Here is a 25,862-nt window from a genome sequence, read left to right as displayed (position 1 = left end):
GTGTCCCCTTTGCGCCCACCGGAAACACTCAGCTGTCCCTGGCATCAGGCAAGCGGATTTTCCGATCCCCTGTCCGGGTCTCAGATGCTCTACTAATCTGTCCGCGTCTATTTTTACCCAGCAAAGCTGCGGCAGCCCTTCTCTATCCCACACCCTGCCACCCCGATGCCAACCCTTCCCTTGGCGCCAGGCTGGGCACGGCTGATGGCTCGCCAGCGATTGGATGCAATTAGTGCACAGTCAGGCAGGAATCCCCTACCAACTCCATTACACCCCTCTCCACAGCCACTTCCTGATCTGAGGCTACCAGACACTACCACACACTTGCTTTCCATTTTAAGCCTTTTTATAAATGGCACTCCTGCACTGTTGTGGAATAATAGGGTCGAATACCGAGCACCTTTCACAGTGCTTGAATCACTCTACTGTGCAAACGCAGTCTTTTCAAGTACAGTGGCAGCTGAGGGAATGCATATTTGAATTGTACCTGTTCAGATTTGGCGTTAGGATCAAGTGAAAATTCTGTATTTAATAGTACAGCTATTCGACTCACTTTAACTTTTTCTATAATAATTCTAGAAGAAAGTTTTCGACTCTTACCTGTAAATCGTATTTATTCATGAAATTAAAAATGCTGCCAATCCTCAGGGACCCCACAGTGATACAGTGAGATATGCATTTCCTAATCCCAGGTTTATTTCTTCCCCAACAAGGGCTGCAATGTGCCTCGCATGTCAATGCAGTCGTGACCACTGCTGTGGAGGCGATGATGGCATGTGGCAGAGAAGTAACTGTTTCTCACCTCCTAATAAAAGAGACTCCTGTTTAATCTTTTCAATTTGATTGCATTCCAAAAACAGGCCTGTCTGCCCATCTGTCTCTCTTAAAGAAGCCTCCTAAAGGGATTTTAATCATCTGACTCTGGGCTTCTCAGGCAAATAGCTCCATCTCTCTCTTTCTCTCTTGCACACGCTCTATCTCTCTCTCTCTTACAGACATACGCACATACAAACTATTTCCAATTTTCTTTCTTGTACTCACTGTCATAGTCTCACTTGTCTTCTCACTCCCTGATACACCATATCGTCTCAGCTGCATTGTGCCATATCTGTGCAGCCATTAGGCCCTTCAGTTCCTCTTCAAGTCCCCCTCAGACACATAAAATTCCCCCAACCCTGTCCCTATTAATCCACATGGCTCTAAATTCTTTATTTCCCTTCAAAGGGACAACGCGAGCCGTGACATCAATCATGGAAAGCGAATATTTAGCCGGCGCTAATTTCCACCAATAGCCTGGAGACGGGCTTAGCTGACAAAACTCATTCCTGTGCTGAACAAAACTGCTTGTGTTGAAACCTCCCCTCCCCCTGATTCCCTCCTGCCTTCTGCACAGGCAAAAACAGCATCACAATAAACACAGTTAGTGCTTCTGTAACTCCCCCTTGATTTAGGCTTATCAAATGAATGTGCACCATAGAGGGATACCCTTTGACAATACATAATGGCTCCATTCTGCATGAAATGGTTTGGTAATACCAGTCGAGTGTGGCAAACGGCTTTGCTCGGTGCCACTACAAGAACAGCTGCTGTGTTCTTAGCTGGGCAAGCGCACCACGCTGCTTCACCCTTAAGGTTGTTTGAATCGGGTGAGTGGTTTCTTTTTGCTGGTTCCCAGACCCCACTCACAGTCCTTAGTTCGTCACTCAGTTCTGTTTGAATGAGTGCACATTCGCCACAAGATGGGTCCTATAAACCGTTTGACCCGTTTCCTCGTCCCTCTGTGTGTGAGCATGTGTGTTGGTGTGTAAGCGGGAAAACCCCTGAGTGGGCTCCGATGGAGGGGGATGGGGCGAGTGGGCATCCCTTTGTGTGACGCGGAGGGGCCCCTTGTGGTACCTCTGTATTCCCACCCTCTACCCCCAGGCCCCTCCAACTCCTGCTGTACCCCCCGGCACAGCTGCCCCCATGCCAGTTATTTGGGTTATCCCAGATGAACCATTGGGCCCAACATAACATCCCCTGCCCCCATACTCAGATACTCAATGCTAACGCCTGACTGACAACAGAGGGATGCGTTGGGCGCCAAGCCAATTTGTACAAGTGGGCACATTCACTTAACTGACAAGCCTGTGGCAGTTAGACATTGTTGTGGGTATATGGCATATTGAGCACCGATATTGGTCTCATAATGCAGGTGGATTGAATAGTTAGTCAGACCTCGATGTGTGCTAAGCCTCAGCACTGATAGCCATTCAACTTTATTGATTCCCAACACTAAATGGACCTCTCCAGTCCCTGAATCAAAGCCAGTTTGCATTGAAGAAGGGAGAGAGAACAGGAGAACAATTGATTGGTATTTTCAGTTTTCCGAGAGCCAAATGAATGGTTCTTCAAGAGAATCATGATGGATGAATTCAAGGAACCAGTTTCTGCTCATCAACAAATATTAAGCAATAATCTGTCTGACCAGATTCACACAAGACAATTTCTATATCTCCTTCCTTGAGCCAGTTAAAAAAAACAACTCTAACTGCATATGCACCTGTGTGTTGTGGAAATAGGTGTTAACATGTCAGATTTGCTCAAAAAGAACCAAAGCTTTTAATCTGAGGACAAAGAGGGCTGTTCTGCGGCTTGCTATCTATTGTCTAAATATCAAAATCAGCTATTAGGATTTTTAGGCCTTAATGAGAGTTGAACCCAAGCTGATTGTTTTCCTGCATCCAGTATAACCTTGTTCACCTTAATTCGCTTTGATTGGTCCATAAACTCTTACCCTTATCCTCTTTTACTTTATGTCCAAATTAACCCCTTTCAGCCTGATTGAGTTGTGTTTGTAGGCTGAGGATGAGGATAGATGTCCCTGATAACAAAACAAAGAGGTCACGCCACTACTTATGACAGTCTGTTCTTTTCAGTATTATGGGACCAGGCAGTGCATCTCTCTGCATAAGCCCAGCCACGGGTTCATTCATTATTTAGAGCCCTCTCCACGAGGCCCATTGTATTAAAGGGGTATGATTTGAATAGGAAGCAGCTTCCCGGGCCCAGGCGTGTGATGTGTGTGTTCCTCACTGTCACTGTATGTTTCTGTGGACTTCATCCATCTGCCCCAGCAAGCCAGGGGGCTGAAAGAGAATTTCCATTTTATGAATATTTAATACATAATAAAGTTTTCAATTTTATTCTATACAACCCGTAGGGGTAGAAATGTGGCAAAGCCAACCCTCAAGGACAGAGCACAGAGTAAAGGTAGTTGAATCAATGGCGGCATCAAAAATGCGGTCAACATCGCTGCACTGCCTTAAAAATCTAGTAAAATGCACAAACATCAGGAATAGTTTAACACTACATCCTTTAAGGGGTTTATAGTGTTCCTATTTCCCACATCTCAAACTTCCCATATGCTGTATTACTGTGGATCATAGCATATCCGGGCTGCCTGCTGTGTTCGTGGTGACCTGGCATGGCTCTGTGTGAGACACCCAGCTGGGAGTGCCCCTGAATCAACTTGGGATTAGCCCAGGATTGTCTGGGATTACTCGGGGATGGAGGGGGATTAGCAGTGACTGCTTGTTTCGGGGGCGTGAGGGCCATAGGCTGGCCAAATTGCCCCTGACTCAGACTCAGGGAACAGCAGGCGGACAGCACCACACCCACAGTGGAACCACCTGCAACCTGAGCTATTCTTAGATTCTAAACTACACAAACAGGATGATGGAGAAAAACATGTGGTGGAAAACTACACGACAGGAAGCCAGCAGCTAGTGATGATGATGATGCCATTGCTGGCCACCGTCCGAAATCTCTCAAATCTCTCTAGCAGGTGGATTCATCAGATAAAGAGGGTTTGGGATGATGACAAATCCCTCCAAGTTCAATGGGGCTGTTCTTCCCTCATACGGGGATAAATTGCGATTTGACAGGTCACACAGAGTTGCCTCATGAAGTGGTTCAGCTCTCTGAAAGATGCCCCATTTGCAACCAGTCGTGGTGGAATGCCATGAAAGCTTACATATGTTTTAATTCAGGCATGCGCGGGACTTGATGTGGATGATTTGGAGTGGTATGATAGGTGGATGATCCAGCCAGGGTGAGACGGGGAGTTGGCGCGGCACGTAGAGAAGCCGTCAGAAGCAGGGAGCGGGCATCCCCTGCGGACCTGCACTGCTGAGATGAAAGACTGTTTAGTGTTGGAGCAGCAGCATCAAACAACCGCCTCCTCTTGCATCCTTTCCCCCATCCCCCACTCTCCCTCCCTCACTTTCTAGACTCTAACCACAATATGATATAGTTCTGCTGTTGCACGTTTACCCGGTTGCCATAGTTACCCAATGCCAGAGGTGTCACAGCGAGATAACCCAAAGAGGCATTCACAGATCACCTGAATTGTGTTCGTCTCCCATTTATGTGTTCTCCGCCGCAATTTGATTTATTTGTTTCCCTGCAGTGCAATTCAGTGTGAAAACAAATAATCCACAACATAATGGAGATGGTGGAATTGTGAGTACCCCTCGATCTGAAACAATCTATTGTCCCAGTATATTCGTCAACCACAGGAGGTGCTTTTGATTTGATATTCTCCTGCGTGAACGTCAAAATGCCTCACACACAACAAAGAGCAGAACAGCAACGACAGACTCTGTTGCACACCAGGAACCTTCAGCATTCACAAACTCAGTGAGATAAATGATAGTAAAATGAGAATAAAAATAACCTATATCCTATGAATTACTGAGTCAGTGACTGTACATGCCCGTGTAGAAGATAATGGGAAAGTAATTGGTGACACACTGTATAATTGAAGGCACAGAGATTGAAAGGAGAAGTGGAAATTGACTGTTGTGTGCAAAGAAGTGTGTGTGAAATAAGAAAAATACAAAATATGTAGCACTCCGTGACAAGAGAGAGAGGGAGCGTGATAAAGACAGAACAAGGGAGGGAGAGGGAGATAGGCAGTGAAGGTAGATGTCGGAGGGTGGGATACATCCATTAGCCTCCCTTGCTCCCGGCTCAATCTTCCAATACATCCTCCCATTCAAGCTACGAGAGCGAAAGAGACAGGGCTGGCGCTAAGCCAGACTGGCACCGACTTCAAACATACAGTACGCCCAACCACCGCAGCTTACATCAGTCCGGCTGAAAGCAGAAGTGGAGGAGGACAGATGGATTGATGGAAATGAAAGTGGGAGGATTGACGTGCATAAGGAAGTGTCTCGAGACCGAATCTCAGGTCGTTCCAGGTTGGTCGAGGCTGACAGTGTCGTGCTCTGTGCCAGCTGTAGCTGTCCTTCGAACATGTTTGGGTTTTTGAATGTGCTCTCAATTTTTTTGAATTTGGTTGACACTGATTGCATAGACTGTTGTGCCTCTACTTCTGTGTGTTTTGTATATCTAATAATAGACGTGGAAGCGACGTTATAATTTGCCACATTTTCTTTATGGCTGATCATGTATAGACTGAATGATTTATGGGTACGTTTGTCTGCATTGTTGATTTTTACATTTGATGTAATATTCTCATTTTCTTTTGGAACATTTTATATGAATCTTATGCAAATTTCTCTAATTTACAGTGTTCACCTTAGAAAAGCAGTTTGTGTACAAATTAGAAGTGATGTGATGTATGTATTACAATTTATTTTGATCTCTTACTCACCGTGTGTCTCTCTGATCTCTCTGCAGAACTCCATCCGACACAACCTATCCCTCCACACACGCTTTATCAGGGTGCAGAATGAGGGAACAGGGAAGAGTTCTTGGTGGATGCTGAACCCAGATGGAGGGAAGATGGGCAAGTCCCCCCGCCGTCGAGCAGTCTCCATGGACAACAGCACCAAATACCTAAAAAGCAAAGGCCGCGTCAGAGGCAAGAGGGTTGGCCGTCCTGGGATAGGAGCAGGGTCTGTTGTGGTTGGGCTCCAGGGTTCCCCCGACCAAAGCAGCCCACCACAGAAAGGCCTCCCAGGAGCTGGAGGGGCATCTGGGACAGAAGGAGAGTTTGATGCTTGGACAGACCTCCATTCCAGGGCTAGTTCATCAGCCTCCACACTTAGTGGTCGTCTGTCCCCCATCCTTGCAGAGGGAGAGCCAGAGGAACCAGAGGAAGGTGGCCTGTCCTGTTCCACCTCCCCCCACCTCTACCCCTCACCGACCAGTGCCCACTCTCCATCCAGGGGGGCAGGGAATCTCTGTCCTCCCCTTGAGCAGCTGCCTCAGCTGGCTAACCTGACTGGTGCTATCAGCCTGGATGAGCAGCTGATAGAGGATAGTTATCATCACCATCACCCACCGCAGCAGCAACACCAGCAGCATCCAGCAGTTGGCAGACATAAGCACCAAACCCCTGTCTACCACTACAGCTCTGGAGTGAAGGGGCAGAGTCCCTATGGTGCAGGCGTCTATGGTGCAACAGGCATGGGGATGCTGCGCCACCACTCACCCATGCAGACCATTCAGGAGAACAAGCCAGCAAGTTTCTCTGGAACCATGCGGGCATACTCCAGCACCAATGCCCTGCAGAGTCTGCTTACAGGCGGTCCAGTTAGGCAGCAATACTGTTCCAAGGACATGATGCTGGGACAGGAGAGGGAAAGCCATCCTATGATGGGGCAAGCTATTAACGGAGCAGGCTCCAACCATCACAGCCACCACCCTGGCCACCTTAATGGCCACAGCCACAATGGACCTCATAGTCACAGCTCAGCTCACAGCCATAACAGAACTCACAGCCATACAAGTAGTCATAATCACAACAATGTCACCAACCACAACCACAACTCACCTCACAGCCTCGCTCACAACGGTCACACCCTCAGCCAGAGCCATAACCACACACCGCCCCGGGCTGTGGCCCTCATCCCACGTGGCAACGGCAATCAGCTGCAGACCTACAACCACAAAGCTCCCTACCTGTACAGCCCCCCATCACATGCCCACCTCCCCGCCTCCACCACCCTTCCCCCAAACCCAGCAGGTATGCTCGGCATGCCCCAGGACTCTTGCCATGTGGCCACCGCTCCACACCCCCGTCACAACCACTACCCCGATCCACAACACCAAGGCATGACAAACGGACCATACCACCATGGCCAGGGGATGGGGAATGGTAGCATTGGTAGCAACTACCATGGCTATCACCAACCTCAACCCCATGAGAGACTACCAGCTGACCTGGACATTGACATGTTCCATGGTAGCTTGGACTGCGATGTGGAGTCCATCCTCCTCCATGATATTATGGACTCTGGGGAGGAGATGGACTTTAACTTTGACTGCTCCCTAGCCCAGGGGGTGGGCATCGGCATGGGTATGGGCATGGGTGTGACCATGGGGATGGGAATGAGCGGTCTGACTGGTCCACAGCAAGCTCATAGCAACCAGAGCTGGGTGCCTGGCTGAAGTCTGGGACAACATCCTACCCTCTGAACTAAAAGAACTACCCTACCCATGAAGCACTGTGCTCAACTGTGACATTCCTGACTTGACACAGATACTTTAGGACCAACACTCCCGTCCCGCTTTGTTGTCTTGACAATTCTTCTGTCACCCTTTCCTCTTTTGATCCCGCCCCCCACCCCTCCCCAAGAGATGTAGTTCACGTCACATTAGGTTTTTCTTCATATCAGCTATACTGTGATGACAATCTCTCAGCTGTGCTTGCCCATCATCGCTTCTCATCTACCATGAGAACTGAACTCTCAATGCACTTTATTGCAAGTGGGTCACATCTCGCAGTGCAACGCGTTCACAGAGCAGCTCAGGCAGAGCTTGGCATGTTTTGTAAGGTGGCTGCAGAATTTGTCGGCACCAAATGAGGAAATCACAGGCTCCGTTGATAAAGTCTCACCTCTTGGCATTGAATTAAAACTGGACTCCTTTTCTCATATGCTGCCATTGTCTGTGTAGGGATAGTCTTTTTTTGTGATTAGAACCGTGAGGCCTTAGACACGGCCTATTCTTCATATCTCACAAATTCAAAAATAGAATAAATACAATATTGTTGATTTTAACCCTTACATTTGACACGGGTTTCATAGCATACAGTATATTTAAATAGAGATCTGTTCATCATTTTAATGATAACGACATTCACATGCTCATCAGATCCAGTTAATTATCTCACTCCGGCAGTCCTGGTTTTTACAGCTACATGTATTTAGTCCTTGGGGCTTTGACTTTTCTCTTGGATGTAACGTTTTGTCAGTGCCCTTTTGCCTTCGGTTAGAGAATATTGTCACTACACCGTTAAATAGATTTTATCATTACTGGCTAGCATGCAATTTGGTGGATTAAAATGTTGTATCACCTTATCTCACCTGCGCTCCTCGTGCCAGTTCCCTCTCTCGCTTTTCCTCTCGCTCTGCCTGCCAGTGGCGATAAAGTGACCATTCCTCACACCGAGCCATTAACGTGGCTTGATTGAAATTCAGCATCTTGCTTTTAATATCCAAAGTGATGCAGCAGCGATGCGTCATTATTGGGAATCTAACACGTTGTCCTCCCATCTCTCACCCCGGCCGTCCGGGCGGCCGCTCGCCTCTCCAACTTAATGTGCCAAGAAAGCAAGACAAAACTGTGATTAACGCCAAGTCACTCTGCCTGCTGTCCTGCTCTGAGAAGGGCCAATGTCACTGTCCGCTTGCCTGCTCACAGAGGGTACAAGAAGGAAAAAATGGAGCCAAGAAGAGAACAAAAGTCTGTTGTTGCAGTGGGATCAATCATCAGCCTCAGTTTCCGTACTCTTTGGGTGTGTGTGTCTGAAAACAGGTAGTGTATTCGTATTGTAAATCATCAATGTCTGTATTTTGTATTCCCCTGTTCCCATGTTTTCAGTCCTTATACCCTGAGCTTCAAATACTCAAATAGGTGCAATGGAAGGTAATTGAGGAGAAAACAATCAGCTAATCCGAGTGGCATGAGTCTATGTCAAACAGGGTTGTAATGCCCCACAACCATCCACATCCACTTTTTGTGTGTTTATTCTGTTGTCTTGTAGTTGTTGTTGTATTGTTGAAATTCTAAGGACCAACGAGGACAGCGCTGAAATATCCATAGTGTAAGGAGTGAAATGATGTTGGTAGTGCAGTATGACCTTCCTATGTTCCAATACCGTGCACCCCTTCCACACGTGCTCTCCTCAATTGTCTCTGTGTTTGTGAGTGTGGGATTCTGAAGCTTCTCACTGGCCTTGAGGGAGGAAAAATAAGACCCCTATTCTCCAGTTCCCTTAAGGAGACTCCTTGCGCTTGGTCTGCACCAAGTACGGCACACAAAGGAAAAGATGGGGGGGTTGATAGTAGGGTGGGGGTGATTTTTACAGCCAAAGGTCAAGCACAGCACAGACTATCAGACCCATTATTGGAGTAAATACCTTTATTTCAGGGCTTTTAGTCGCGCTGGTTCCAGATAATCTCCGTGAGGAAAATGCGTGGAATTTTCTAAACAAATGGGCCTCACAAAGCAGTTATGTTATAATCTATGCTACAGACATTTAGCAATGCCCTGTTATTGGAAAGAGAGCTATATATGATGTCTAATTTTCCTATATTTATTTATGAAAGAGATAGGTCTTTGTCATTCCTAAATGTGGTAGTTGTTTGAGTCAACTCCTATCCCCTTCTTTTCTCTGTTTTCTAAGATGTCACTCTACCTTTGCCCCTTTTACTGACTTTTATTTTGTACAAAATCTATATATTAAGAATATTGTATAATAGTTTTTAAAATCTCGAAATAATATCAGTTTTGTTGTCTATTTCTTTTTTAAGAGAATGTATCTCATCATCTGGTGACTGTTAAATAAATGAAATTAAAAGAAAATCTTTGTCGTTGCAATTTTCTGAATCTGACCATGAAGATGGATTTGTTTTTGTTCATGGTAACACAAAAAAAAGACCCTTTCCTTACAATTCACAGTCTTAAATGGATTCTCCTGAGCATACTTGTGCTTGTCAACTCTCATGACTGAACATGAATACATGTGCATTACTTGTTAATTTATTGCTTCATTTTGTAGACAACCCCTCTTGACTATTGTGTTTGACCAGGACACCAAATCGCGGCGTGGGAGGCGAAAGAGTGGGCTGTATGAATGAAATATGGGGGGTGGGAGCACCTTCACACATGTTGGGAACCATCACTTGTGCTTGAGACTGCATGAGAAAGAAAGATAGAAATAGTGTGAATTTTGTGTGTGTATGTGTTAGAGGGAGAGAGCGAGAGTTCCTGTCAGACAGACAAAATGAGGACAGACAGACAGCCAGACAGAGTTGGCAGGATTGGAGTAATAGGTGTGTGCGCGTGTGTGTCTGTGTGCGCGTGCGTGTGTGTCATAAGGCTTGTTATGGCCCATGAAGCGGTATAGGTTGGCCACAGCTGTCCCGGTCCCATTGGAGGCGTTTTCACAGGAGGCGTATTCAGCGCTACAGCGCCATGCTGCCAGGCCCCAGGGGAGCCCCCGCCTCTACACATTTGCACACACACAGACACACATGCACACACATACATTTGAAAATGCAACAAATTCACACAATTACACAAAGAAGCACACAGCGCAGTTATGAAACCATATGCACCAACACGCACACTCAAACAGACATTTCTCACTTAGATGTGCAGTTTTAATTGACTCCACTTGGCAAAGCCTCCCTACAGGGAAAATAGTGAGAAGTAGAGGGAAAGAGAATGATATAGGTGTGAAGGGAGGAAGCCAGGAGGCATATATTTAGAGCTAAAGATGCCTGACACAAAAACACACATTTATAAAGATTTTTTTTTCAACATTTTTAGGAGTCGGATGAGCACAAACTTGGTCCAGTAGCTTTAATTTAAGATGTTTCATGATTTCACAATTCAACCAAACGGAGTGTGATTGAGTGTAACTGAGATTGAGAGCCTGGCGCACGACCAATGTCTCACTCTTCCCTGCCCGTCTCCTGAGGGAGATAGAGGCTGAGGTAGGCAGGAAGGCAGTCCAGTCCAGGTGCTGTGCCTCGGGGAGGGTCTGCTCTTCTGTTCCTCATTATCAGAGAGAGAGAAGCTGTGTTATAGTGTTATTATTCATCCACTCTAACATCTGGGAGCAGGTCTTTCCTTACTTGGCCCAGTGGTATTGTTCGAGAGACCGCCCTTGGAGCTAAAGGCTGGCTGGGGACACGGCTAACTGCTAACAGACAGACCCACCCAGGCAAGGCTCCAGAGCACTGATGTCCTTGACTGCTTATGAGGATTCAGCAGTTCTCACTTTCCGGCCACGCTGCGAAGTGAAAAACTCCAAAGTTTAATTGTTCATAGATATGATTAATTCACCAATATGGGAGCGTGGGGTTTGATGTAATGCTTTCAGAACTAATCTTTTTTTGGTTACTGAATTCAAGAATAGGCTAACTAGTCCAAAGGCACATAAGTTGGTGTAATCAGGCTGCATATTTCTTTTACTGTAACATGTTGTGGTGTTGTCCTCCATATGGTAAAACAGCTCAGAGAGAACACCAAAAGTCCACCAGATAAGAGTTGCGAAGCTGCTGAATTTGGGGATTACAAGTTGTGTTTTAAAAGCCAACATCAACAAGTTGTAGCAGCATCATGATCTGTCCCAGATTTAACTCAAGAAGGAGGACAATTGACGGCCAGTGAGATTTAAAAGAATGAAAATGTGGCATTGTGCTTGTATCTGCTGGTTAACTAAGGCCAAGAGCAGTTTTTGTGCTCTGTATCCCTATGATTATACCTAAATTTATCATTTGGCCTGAACCTTAAGTACTGTAAAAGCACTTAAGAGACATTCACTGGACCAAGGGCTTTCTTAACGAGTGGATGATCCATTGAGGGTTCAACTAGAATGAAAAAATATGACTGTTCTCTCGAGAAAAATGACTGCATCAGTCGTTTCAGAAAATTTGTGATTATCATTTTTGAGATTATTATATTTGTAGATTTGTCCTAATTACAAAAAAAAAGGTAAATCGTTATATTACGTTGTGTGATTGTAGTGTTTTTTGTAGTATTTTTATTGTTTTGTATTGCTTGCTCTCAAAAGCAGCGATAGCATCAAGAATGTAGTCAGAGAAGACGTGTTAGAAAGGAAAACAATCTCCTTGGGGTTGAGGCAAGGCACAGGCGTAGTGTTGGAAGAGGTTGTCAGAAAGGCCTCTGAGAATTTTCGGCTGAAAGCAGAGTTAAACGCTGTGGGACTGGTGCACAGAGGCACACATTAGTAAGACAACAGCATGTTAAAATTGGCCTCACGGACGGATAAAATATCCTATCCTATATTAGGATGTATTTTTAATATAATTTATTCCAGTTACTCAGACAAATCATGAAAGATTGCACAATTTCACTTTAAGGCTTTATAACCTACACCACAGAGAGGTCTTTGTATCACCTCACACGCCTTGGATGTTCCTCACATTGATGTAAACAAACCTTAACAGCATCAGCAAACATTAATAACTTGGATTCAATCGTCTAGTGTAAGAACCTGTATTAAAATACCTGTCAATCTTTTTGGGAGGGATAGGAGTTTCAGTTCTACACTTTTGGTAGTGAGGCTTATCTAGTTTTCTCATAATAGATGTTTTGGGATGTATCACTCATGCATTCAACTATTGTCTTGTCAGCTCTAGCTGAAAATGGATTCAATAGCTTTCTAAGGCCAATTATCATGAAACAAGTCGAACTAGAACTCGAGAGCGTAGACCGCCGCTATGGCCCAATGCCCTATCATGCAATGTTAATTCAAATGAAAAATAATTTGTGTATCCGACCTGAGATTTTGGATCCGCTCCAAACTCTAGTGCATTCTTCCATGGCCCATGCTACACCCTTCCAAACTGAAAACATAACCTCCTTGGCGGAGGTAATAATGTGGTGCATATGGTGCTTGACAACAATATTTTTCTCTAATGGGAAACAAAAGAGATCTAATGTTTCGAAAACAGAATCTTGTGACTTTCCTGATTTGGATTTGGCAGCGCATTGAGATCTGTTTCAGCATGCTTTGCAATTGTAGCTCAAAGGCTTGTATAAGAAGTCTATCAACTGTAGTTTGGTTTCAATCCAACCACGATGCAGACTGACGCAACGCAGAAGGAGTGTAGAGAACTATATTGTGGACACAGCTTGTCCAAGTCTTCGTGGCCTAGTCAGCTGTGAATCTATACCAGCAGGCAAGACCCAAGTCTCCACCTTGCTGGACTGTCCCTGAACATGACAATGAATCCTTATAGGTTCCCTATCAGCTCTGCAGGGGTGTTGTGGGGGATGGATGGCCTGTGGGTCTGTTCAGTGATCGATACAGAAAAATCAGTCGCAAGAGGTGCTCAACAGTTAACTGGTGATTTATTGCATCTGGTTGCATGATTAAAACATAAATGTCTTATCTATAGTGAAGACTTTAGTAATGTGTACATCTGTCAGCTGCTAAGACACATGTGTAGTGCCATCCAATCAAGAGCAATCAACTATGTAAACGAGGCGTTACTTTAGCATTACAAGCTATTAAAAAACTCTCCAAAATAACAGCCAAGCCATGTACTAAACTTAACTGACAATCCTTTGTAAATGTAAGTATGACTTTATCTGATTTGTATACGCAAACATGAATAAATATGTGCATTTCAGAGTTAGGAGTATTCATTTAGAATTTGGGGGAAATATCAATCACAGTTCTATAACAGTGACTTACGTTTTTCAGATCTGTGTCCAAGCAACTATTGACAGACATATCTTTTTATTTACGACCAAAATTAGGCCCACATGCTGTTTTATGATTGATGATTTAGTAGAATTCATTCTTTCTATAATCAGCTGCTAATCAAGCTAGCCACAGTACTAACTAACTTTCTGCAGCTCATGTGTTGGTAGGACAATTTAAGTAGACTAACCTGTTGAACTGAACTGTTGGGCTAACTGTTTTGTATTTTACTCTTTTTGCCTTTACTCTAGTGAACTCTATTTACTCAATTAATTGAGCATTTAAAGTTGTTCTTTCACCAGTGATACTTTGTTTCTTCAGCTACTTTTGTTAATCCAGTTTCCTTATTACTGTATTATATATCTATTTCAGTTTGACATTAACTTTGGTCTGACTCTTGTTTATGGAATCACCATCAGTGAATTTGCTACTAATGCAATTTTCACAGTTTCACAATTGCTGCCACTAAAACCTCCAAAGGCCACCTCTTTTTTCTTCAACTTTCATTCTAAATGTCTTTAGCTGCAGAAGACGAAGCAAAGTTGAATCACAAAAACAGTTAAACAGGCAAAAATAAAAACTAGGGAAGCTGTACATTTTGATTCAAAGCCCTTGTCATTAATTATTTCTTTAAAAAAAATAATATTCTCTCTAAATTTATCCAAACCCCCAAAATAAAACAGATTATATGATCAAGTCAAATGTCCCTTGGGTGTCCAGGGCTACTGAGTTTTTCCTGATTAAAAGAAGACGACCTAGGAAATCCGCCTATCCTCTATCGCTCTCCTTCGCGCGTTATTAAACCAATCACTGTCCTTAATGACTCTAAGCCCCCACCCTCCTCAACCCTCCTCCACCTCTTCCCTCTTGTCCCCATTTCACCCTCTTCCAGTGCAGACAGACAAGACAGATCTAATCAGATCTTTTCTCTTCTCATCCGCCAATGATCCACTCATCAGGAGTGGGAGAAGAGGAGAGGTGTGTGTGTGGAGGGAAGGGAAGGGGAGGGGGGTGACCTAAAGCTGAGATGACACAATTAATGTCAAATTAATGCTCCTCCTGAGCACTGACATCGCCTCACCTCCCTCTTGTATTTCTCCCCGCCCTCACCTCACTACCTCTGTCTTCCCCTCTTCTCTTCCTCCTTTATTTCCTGCCGACACACATCCAGCCTGCCTGCCTCACCCATCCCTCCCTCCTCTCCTGCTCCTATCTTACCGCACGCTGTCTAATCTCACACATGGGGGAGCTCATCTCAGCATTGGGCTATACTGCGCGGCAACTAGCTTAGCTCGCTAACACACAGAGTGCAGTATGGAGTGCTAATAGGGACTGGGGGGGGTTTGCTGGGAAAGGGGAAGCTGAACGGGGGCCTGATTGGTGTCTCTAATTACAGTTTGATACTAAAGAGTAATTAATGAGTTTGTGGCTGATGGGAGCAGCTTTGGTGCGTCAGACTCGATCGCAGGAGATAAGGGCTGTTTGCGCGGAGGCCCTGCAGGATCCCACGGGACAGGCAGACATACAGGCACACAGACGTACGCACACATAGATACACTAACTGTGCTTACTATTAGCCTTTTCATTAAGTGGGCTACACTGCTGGGTGAAATAATCTGAATTTCTCGATCAGTGTTGGGGAACGTTACTTGTTACATTTCAACCTTACTGCCATTAAAAAGTAACTAGATACAGTGTTATCTACTAAGAAAAGCAACTTGTTGACTCTATCATCATTGCATAGCCTCGTCTGTAATTGTGCAGTAATGAATGACGGACGCAATATCTCCTTTACAGCTCTTTATTATACCGCAGTAGCTATCCAATGTTTTTTTCTGACAGGCACTGTTTCCCCCATGTTACGCATCATAGGGATTTTATTAATGATCTTAAGGAAAGATGGAGACTCTACAATTGATAATGGTAGCATCTCCTCCACCACATAACCAGCCACAAGCTCGTTAATTTCCCTCGGAGTGACAGTTGAAAGCCATTGCTGTTTTGGAGCTGTAGCACCGACATCGTTCTCCTCCTATTCACACACCAGTGTTGTGGAGCTGTGCGTGTGCTTCTTTAAATTTCAGGTATGCTTATCAAGGCACAATTTGCATTTCACTATGATGATCTTCTTACAAATTGCTTATTTAAAAACCTGGCTAAATAACAAAATTCTCATTACGTTACTCCTTACAACATAAAAGTAATAGGAGTAGCCCTACTACAATGCGTTACTCCCCAACCCTGCCCACGATTGCTTTTAATCAAAAAGGAGAAGATGATAAAGTTTTTTTAAGTGTTGATTGACAGTAGGTCTATTTAGATATGTTCTGTACATTCAGTATGAAGGTAATATTGACCAAATTTAGGCCTGCAATTCACTTCCAAACCAAAGTGGTCTGTATTTGTTGACATAAGAGTAGTCAAATACACTGAGTCGTAAACTAAAGTAAACCCATCTGCGTAATCAATAGACAATCACAGCAACAGATGTAGTATTAGCAGCAAAAAAAAAAAAAGGAGGAAAGGTTGGATAGACCACCAAACACAGGACTTTCACCCAGGGGACTGGTGTTTGTGTCCTGTGTGTATCCAAAAGTTGAGTCATTTTCAAAAACTGAGTCACATTATGTTATATCCGTAGCTTAACTTGCACAACAGACTATTTTAACCCAAGCCCTGATCTTTTTTTTTTTTTTTCTCTAACCAAATATTTTTGTTGCCTGAAGCTAACCACAACGTTCACAACGTTAACCACGTATTACAATGTTAACCACAACTGTTTCACAACGTTAACGTTTACAATACTACGCAAAAAGGTTGCCCCTGGCGCCACCGGGTCTTCGTGCCCAGGCGAAAAAAATATGAAGAGTAGGGATGAGATCATGTTGTTATTTGTGTAAGCAAGTTTCAAAGCTGCGTTAGAGACAGATAGAGGGCAGAAGATAGACTCCAAAGCAAAGTCACAACAAGAAGCCGATGACATACAACATCAAAATGTCCTACTAAATATTTCTAAAGCTGGTCCAATAATTACCACTTTTAAATAACACTTATTTTCATGATTAGTTTCCTTGTGCTGCAGGACACAGATTTAATTGTGAGGAATAAAATTCCAGATGTAAATCAATGTAAATTAATTCCTTCTCCAACTACTTGTGCTTTGCCAAAATCTAGGTATTTTATGGTGAAAAAATCTGTAATAAAGTAAATTGGTGAGCCTTGTGATTAGTGGTCTGCATGAGAGACAGATAAAGAGAGATAGTGATGCTAAAACAGAGAAGGAGAACGTAAGCAAAGAGAAATACAAAGCTTGAAGGACACTATGTGTGTGTCTGCGACTGTGTGTGTGTGTGTGTGTGTGTGTGTGTGTTGGGTGCTGTGAGACGAGAGAGAGGACGCTGTGTGTGCGGTTGTGAGAGGGAGGGATAGAGAGAGAGACAGTGTGCTGAGGAGTGTCTCTAAAACAGGGGCAGCTGTAGTGTAGTTAATGAGGCCTGCAGTCGAAAGCCCAGTGTGTGAGCACATCGTGTGTGTGAGTGTGTGTGTGTGTGCGTGTGTGTTTGTGTGTGTGTGTCTCTGAGAGAGATATCGAGAGACGGTAAATGTGTGTGTTTTCCTGTGAGCGAGGTGAGTTACCCAGTGTGCAGTCTTGCTTGACCCTCAGTAAGCCTGTCACCTGGAACCAACTGGCCTCAGAGAGGAGAGGGAGAGCTGGAGGGAGGGCATGGAGATGAAACAGAGACAGTGAGGGAGAGTTTAAAAAAAAAAGAAAGGCGCCTCTCACTCAACCGAATAACTGGAGCAGACTTTAAGCATGGCTGCTAACAAGCTCTCTGTCTCTCTCTCTTTCACTCTCTCTCTCGTTACCCCTCCATTTCTTAGCCCTCTCCAGAGTGGCACTTTAATGAACAGCGTGTGTGTGTACAGTGGCCAGGTTATCATAAGAGATGCCTCACAAGAGCTTCTTCTGATTATAAAAACCCATGTACAGAGACAAAGAGAGAGAAAGAGAAAGGCCCCCAGTGAGACAAGCTCCAGCTTTTCACAGCTCACCCCCACAGGGAGCTGAGCTGACAGGCGATACGAAGTCCACTGCCCTCATAGCAGCATGCTAGGTTACCCGCTAACAGCTGCTCCCTGTGCGTCTCCTTAATGGACTTTTTGTTAGAGGCGGTCGCCATAACAACAAAGCAGCACTGAAAAAAAATGCATTGGGTAATTTTGGGCTAAAATTTAGCCCTGAAAGAGTTTTTTTTAGTTAGGAATAGTTGCAAAGAAATGCACGTATCACTGTCTTTCTGTGAATGAAATGAGAAGATTAATATCACTCTGAGACAGGAAGTTGATATCAATCTCGTCGCCACACTCTCAGAATTGAACAAAATGTTACACTATTCCCTTAAAACACATGACAGTTTGTGCCAGTACAGTAAGAATATTACAAGCTGTTTCTGATGCAGACCCACTTGTCTCAGCTATTACAGAAATTGAATTTCCAGAAAATTCTGGAAAGTTGCGAATTGAAACAAAAACACTTCCCATCTTCCTTGTTGGATTTAGTGGTTTTCTATTTGTGAAATATTGAAGCAACCTAGTGGGCAAACAGAGACAAGAGTGGAGATGGATGCTGGGAAACATATGTAACTGAGTACTTCTGATGACTTTGCCAGTGGAGAGGTCTCTCCAGAACAACAGAGGTCCCTGTTGTTAGTAGAGGTCCCTGTGGTGGAGCTCCGCCATTGGGCTTGCCTATCAGGAAATAAAAGGGGGCCTGTGCAAACAGAGTGGGTATGATGGTGGGATTTGGAGGGCAGATTTTTTTTTGTCAGCCTGTGAGAGTAGAGCCCCAACAGGCAATCACAGTGGAGGAGGGTGTGTGTGTGTGTGTGAGGGCATCCATCATAATATTGTCTGCCCAAGGGCCAGTTTCTCACACACTCGAATTATAGAGATAGCAATGACAGTAGCACACACTGTCACTCAGACATATCTGTGCATGGTATACACAAACAAGACAAACACACACTCATTCCCCACAAAATACAGCTCTGCCAGTGTACCCCTCAGACACACACACACATGGCCAATGCCTTCAAACACTTCTTCTACACCAGACACACAGCCTCACACATACCCTTCAGACACACACTCTCCTCTCTCCACACACACAAACCTTGCCTCTCGCTATTCCTTCAGCAGCAGCAGCAGGCAGGGTACAGTGTGTGTAGTACAGTGCAGTGTGGTGTGGTGGTGGTGGTGATTCTTTGCTGAGAGGAGCGGTCCAGTCTAGACGGAGGCGATAGACATCTCATTAGGCTCTCGCTTGCTCTCCCTCCTCTACAGCACCCGCCGGCTAGCAGCCTGTCCTCACTCTGAGGGCCAGAATGGAGAGGAAAGGAGGGAAGAAGACGACGGAGGGGAGGAAAGGTGGGAGAGAAGGAGGTGAGAGAAACATCAGAGAGGAAGAGAAAGAGACAAATGAAATGAGAAGGATGAAGGAGGGGAAATTAGACAATGATAATAGCATTAATAGTCTTGATCCTCCAGGAGGTCCACTCCCTGGGGCTCCTCTCTCTTTTCTCTCCCTCTCTCATGCTCCCGCTCTCCTTCAGCCCCTCTGCCGCCCTCCCTCCCATCTTCCCTCCTGCTGCTGTTTCACTCTTAATTAATTTCTCACTACTCACCAGAGCCCAGAGCTGCAGCTTTCCTCAGCCGGCCCCCGAGATTGCCCTCAGATCAGCGCTCACGTTGCCTCACAGCCAAGGCAGCTCATCTACGCCTGCACCGCGTTTGGCTTCAAATCAGTGCTGATGGTGGGACTACACCCTGACATTGCCATGAGGGTATGGATCTACACTTAGATCCGTTTCACTTGCTTAAGTCACTGTTGGGCTATGTGCTCTGTCAGTCCATTAGGCATCATGAGGGTCAGATGATGTGCACTTCGGTGTGCGGCAAAGTCAAATGGCCTGCGCTCATATGAGATAGTTTTCTTCTATAACCGCAAAGCACTTGTGTGACTTTTATAAACCACCCCTGGTGCTAATGTTGAGAAATCCAGACAAATTCAAACAAAGAAGCATATTTTTACAAACAGCTTCTTAAACTTACTTAGATCTAAGTGAAAGCATCGGAAATGCTGGAAAATACTTAAGGATAAATATGGTTTATTACAACTTGGATCTTATTTTTGGAGTTTATCTTTATCTTTCCTATTAGTAATAGTAATATTTTCCTAAAAAATGTAATTGCTGAAATGTGGGAATTCAGCAACAATGCAAAGAAGTCAGACAAGGGAAGAAACAAGCATTCAGATAATCATACAAACAAAAGAATAAGGCAAACTGTAAAATTAAACTGTCCATTATACACATCAGTGGTTCCCAAACATGTTGACTTAAGACCCCTTGAAATAAATCAGTGTTATGGACATGATTGGTGAGCAGTGTTGTTTTATTTGAACATCTTTTAGGGGTCCTGAAGAAGTGAAAGTATTCAATTTATTAAGGGAAATAGGAGTCAACCTTGACATATATGTACTTGCCATAGTTGTGTACACATTTTTGTTTTCCTCTGTAATGAGGAATAATGCCGACAGTTTAAACTCACTTTCCGTTTTATCTTCAAATCTGGCTTAACTATTGGCGTGTTTGCAATCTGATCATTTGACTGCTCATGTTTCCTTCCCTGTCAGCTTTATGGTTCCAGATCTCTGCTATCAACTAACCAAGTATAACAATGTCACAATCGACAGAAATGATGGCCACAATTATGTAAAAAAAAAAACAAGTTGTAACAATCAGTTTCATCAACTAAACAGTTGCTGGGTCAGTTCCCGTCTTTGGACCAAATGCACTTAATCTCTGCTTTCATCAGCAGCACCGAAACACACACACACACACACACAGACCCACATACTCTCACTCACTCAAAACCCTACACACACTTAGCCCTTTGACCTTTGCGTTCCTTCCAAATTCCCAGCCCATGCTAAGCTTAGCCCAGGGCATACCCTGAAGTATTCACTGAAGCTGTATCTGCTAGCTACCTTGTGCATCAAAAAAAAGAGGAAGGGGCCCTAACCCAAGGTTCACCACAGACACACACACACACACACACACACACACACACAGTCTCCTACAGCACAGGGTCTCTTCACGAAGCAGAAATTGAGATTCCTTTATTTCTGAGCTTCCCATAGCAGCAATTGTTCGGTGAGTTAGGGGGAAGGATTCTAGCACACAAAAAAAGAAAAGCAAGAAACTAAGCAGGCTTTCTCAAGGTCGCTCTGCAGTGTGTGTAGAGATGGAGAACGAGGGAAAGTAAATGCATGGATGGGCTTAAGGGCAGATCTGTGTTGTGACCTTCCTCAGGGGAACCAATCACTATTGGCCTTTAGGTTTGACCTTTAACCCCCATGGCCACCAATTTAACTAAGAGTAAACCCTTCATAGCACTGAACTCCCTTTTCTCCCAGCCCAACTACTCACAATGTTTATCTCTCCCTTCAGAGACCACTTGCCCCCTCTCGCTCTCATTCTGTGCACTTTAGTTACCTGGATAGTCTCAGCTGTCTGTAGATTTTCTTGAATGCCACATCACCAGAAACCTAGTTTGCTAAATTCGGTTAATACCGATGGATTTGTACTGGAGAAACCAGATTTTGTTTTTGCCCATTATGCTTAACGGGGATTTTGTTTTAAGTAAATGTGTATATTTGACTTTAGAAAGGGAGAGTATCACTGTGCAGCACTGGCGGGATAAAAGGAATCATCATTACTCATAGAGATGTGTCCTTGGATCCAAAGTGATTGAGTCCAAAGTCTGACTAATACCGAAAAGTTCAAAGAAATCCGTTTCCATGGGCACAGTAACCCGATTTCACCCAATAATCAGGTTTCTTATGTGCATGTAAATGTATCATTGTCAGCTTTTGACCAAAGTCTGAGCTCTCATTCCTCCTCTCCTCTCCTCTCCTCTCCTCTCCTCTCCTCTCCTCTCCTCTGCTTCCTTCCCTGGTTAAATGAGCCACAGGGGAGCATCAGACAAGCCATAACCTAGCATCTGGAGCTTCCAGCTGGGTTAAGAAGGAGAAAGAGAGGAAAGGGTAAGACAGAGTTGATTCCCCTCATGGAGATGGCAAAAAGCGGGGCTTACTGAGATAGAGCCTGATGCTTAAAGTCAAATGTGCTCTTTGTGTGAGTACACATTTTACAGTACATGACAGAAAATAGACTCTTTGCCTGCTCTGTGTTTTTTAACGTCTCCTTCTTTTCCCACACTCTGCACATCATATCTGTTTTTGTACATTTGCATGCCCTCATATCTCAATTATGATCAGAATGTTGTAGCATGCTGTTTATGTGCATTGTATTCTATCTTCAGAGACCTGGATAAAATCATAACCCTGATTTGAGACACCCAAATACTCGCTGGATTACTCCAATGGAAACTGGGATACTGTGGGATATATACACTTTATCCAGGTCCCTGCACTATCTGCTCTCTACACAGGTGACTGGAGTAATGGAGTACTTACTCAGAAAAAAAAATGTTATGACAGATGATATAATGATAATCTCCATGCTGAAGTGAAAGTGAAGCTGTGAAAATGTGGTGGATAAATTGGGTTTCACTTTGAGCTCTCGTTTTCCAATGCTAGAGAGGAGAAAAATCCAGCAGACAGTGTAACATGCAGCAGCGAGCCAGTTTATTTGAAAACAAGAGAAGAATAATAACCAGGACGCTAGTGTACATGAGAACGCACAGCAATGTGTCGCTCTGTTGCTTCATTAGTCTCTCCACCATCCACCATCTTCTCTAATCAGTATATGGAAGTATTTCTGTTAGCTTCTCGCTTTGTTTACGTCCCTCAGACCACAAACCAGTAACTTGAAGTTTAAACTTGAAAAAAAACGCAAGCTCTTGCATAAACGTAAGGCCTTGCACTTTGGATCACTATCATTGTGTGCAACCACAAAGCCACAAGATTACAGAAATAGCCCAAAACAGGATTTATTTCACCTTTGTCCTCATGTCGGTTACATGATCTTCATCATTATTGTTCTTCTCGTGTCTCTTAACTGAAACCAAAGTCACCAGGTGGGATTTCTTACAGCAACATGTGATCTTAGCAGTTTCTTATTACCAATTAAATTTGAAAGACATGCCTTGGTTGGATTTGAAATCACAAAAAGTTATTAACCTCAGCATGCTTAAACTCATGCCACTGTTGCCTAAAGCTGCCACTTAGAATATATAATTGTTTGTCGGTCAGTATAAATCAGATAATTATGTTATTCATAGGGTCTAATATGGATCAGGAGGGATTGATCCAATGAATGAGTCGAGTTGTCTGGCTCTGATGGTAAAATTACGTAACTATCCTCACAGTCTTGGAGGTGGGATGTTGACATAGGAGGTATACTTAGAATGGTAGTGGTAGGGGGTGCTAATCCAGATCATTTGAACCATTCTACATCACCCAGCTTTTCGTACCTTGAACTATAAATTTACACATCACTTAAGTCTTGCGATAATGAGATTTAAAAACATGCAGATGGGCTAATCTGGGATTGTTGTTTTTGATGTAGTTTTACACATTCTTTTGTCACCATTTAATGTTTTATGACAAGCCTACCCCACCATCTGTGCACCGTGAAAACCATGATAAATATAAATGTCTGACTTGAACGTGGCATCCCATGGGACTTTTAAAAAAAATGTATCTTCTACGGTCGCACATTTAGAATAACACCATTATCACATTTAGGAAATTATATCAGATCAAACTGTCAGGAATCCCCAATGGCATCTCGTTCATTATGATTTGAAAAGCCCCGAAGTGAACTTAAATCAGATCACTATTGTGTACAGGGGAGGAGGGGGAAGGTAAGGGGTTCGATGGTACAGACGAGGCCAACCTCCCACCCGGGAACACTGACACTAATTGAGAGGTCTATGAAATATAGATGATCTCTGTGGTGGCCCCCGCTCTCACTCTCCCTCTCCTCTCCACTATTCCTCACGTCCTCTGTCTGCCTGCTTGAGTGACTCGAGATCAAGATTGTATGCAGACGCCGTGTTGGCATGCATATGCCCTGCTGCACACTAGGTATATCAGGGATGGTCCAATGGACATAATCGGTCAGCCTAGTCGGTCAGTGTGTGTGTTTGTGTGTGTGGGACGGAGGGAAGAGGCAAAATTGAACGTATAGGATTATTATCTGAACGTGAGAAGAAGAGAGAATACTTATATGGTTTGATGTGTCTGGTCTTTCTTGCTTTTCTATGTTTGTATTCTTGTGATCACAAAATATCCAGACGGCAGACAAGGAGGGAAATATGAGAAAAATCTTTAAAAACTAAATTGCCCTTACTTGGGGAATATTTTATTGCTAGTTTGAGGTTGTGGTTTGTTTTTTTCTTTTAGTTTCCATGTTTAACATTACACATCAGAAGGGGCATCATAGTGGCGAGGAGTCATGTTGGGCAAGAATGTGTTGAGAGAGGAAGTAGTAAACCGGAAACATTGTTGACCAATTTAGGTAACAGTGTAGTGGGTGGCAAATACAGGCTGTGGGAACATTTTCACAACTTCTGACCGCCAGCCACAATCATACTAAATGCTACATATTGTTTTGGTTGCAAATCTGCCATTTTGCATGAGTATACTGGCCCAGTATCCATAGAAGTGATGTTCATATTGAATCTGCAGCTAGCGATTCACGTCCAATGCCAAAGTTCATTCACAATGCTGGAAGTAATTTGTCTGTTATGTAGCAAGGTGGAAAGAAAGGGTGTGGAGGTCAGCGAAGTGGATAGGTGTGTAATGTGTCTGACTTCCATGGCCAAGACCCAGACCAATAATTCATCTTGGCTTTTTAACTGAAACCATGATCCTTCCTTAAAGGGATAGTTCGATGTTTTGGGGGAGAAAAAAAACGCTTATTCGTTTTATACTGAGAGCTTTATGAGAAATTTGATACTGTCATGTCTGTATGACATAAATATGAAGCAGCCACCAGCAGTCGGTTAGCTTAGCTTGGCACAGACAGGAAGCGATTAGTCTGAGTGTAAAAAAGACAAGTTTCAGTGTTACAGGGGGTTATGTGCAAAAACTATAGGAAGTTACTGCAACTAAAAGGAAATTGTCCTGCCCGTGATCCCCAGTAACACTGCTGCTTATACACTTTGCTTTTAATACAAATTAAAGATGTTAACGTCCCTGGTGAGCTTGAGCTAGTAGGTGGATTTTGTAACATCTGGACAGACCCCGATTAGCTGTTTTCCTGATCTCAGTGCTTGAGCTAAGGTAAGCTAACCGGTGATTGGCTGTAGCTACAAATTAATAGTACCAACATTGGAGTCATATTGATCTTCTCATCCAACTTAGCAAGAAAACAAAAAGCGTAGTTGTTTAACATAAACCAAAAAATTGCCCACTCTACATTTGCCATGCGCTAATATTGTAGAAATGCGTCATTAAAAAAAAATAGGCAGATCAGATTTGAACAATGACAATATGGCTTTTCAAAGAAGGTCAGGAGTTCAGGAGGGCGATTAAGTGGAGACACCCACAGACCCTCTATCAGTTAGGTTATCAAACAGGGCTGCACACTGACTCCACCGATCTGTTCAAAAAACTTAGTTGGAGTCAATTATCCAGCAGGTGCTTCACCTTATCATCAGGTGGTGTAGTGAAGTGTGTGATAGATAGATAGATAGATAGATGTATACTTTATTCATCCCCAGGGGGAAATTTGTTTGTTTGTTGTGTGGAGGTCAGGGTCAGAGGTTAGTCTGTGAAGGTCTTCACAAGTGTAATTATACAACGTGTATGTGTGTTTGCGTGTCTTTAGAGGGAGCACAAGGATGGAGAGGTCACTAACGTGCCCTGCAGCTTCGGAGGAGATGTTTAAAGGCCAATGGTAGAGAACGGACGGAGGCCCGCTGTCACTGTGGAATTACAATATAACCTTTTATCTAAACTATTTTTTATTTTTTTTATTTCAAATGACACCAAGCAGCTATTTTGACAATTTTATATGAATATTGTAAAAAAATATATGTCAATACATTTATCTAAGTAGTAAAACTATGATAAATGTAAAGCCCTGCCCCAGTGTGTGAAAATCTGGCAAACACACACACACACTCTCACGCA

General features: G+C 43.9%; 1 protein-coding gene across 1 annotated transcript in view; it reads left to right on the top strand.

Annotated features, from left to right (window-relative positions):
- The window catches only part of LOC116386718 (forkhead box protein O3-like), a 30,049-nt gene extending 19,857 nt beyond the window's left edge, over positions 1-10,192 (top strand). Inside the window, exon 2 of the mRNA XM_031853174.1 lies at positions 5,686-10,192. Coding sequence (XP_031709034.1) covers positions 5,686-7,401 — 1,716 coding nt within the window. The 3' untranslated portion in view covers positions 7,402-10,192. The remainder of the gene's footprint in view (positions 1-5,685) is intronic.
- The last annotated feature ends 15,670 nt before the right edge of the window (positions 10,193-25,862 follow it).

The sequence above is a fragment of the Anarrhichthys ocellatus genome, unplaced genomic scaffold (genome assembly GCF_004355925.1).
Source record: "Anarrhichthys ocellatus isolate YVR2014 unplaced genomic scaffold, GSC_Weel_1.0 scaffold13, whole genome shotgun sequence".
In the NCBI taxonomy this organism is placed as follows: Eukaryota; Metazoa; Chordata; class Actinopteri; order Perciformes; family Anarhichadidae; genus Anarrhichthys; species Anarrhichthys ocellatus.
Note: the sequence above shows the minus strand (reverse complement) of the source record. Positions and strands in the feature narration are given on the sequence as shown.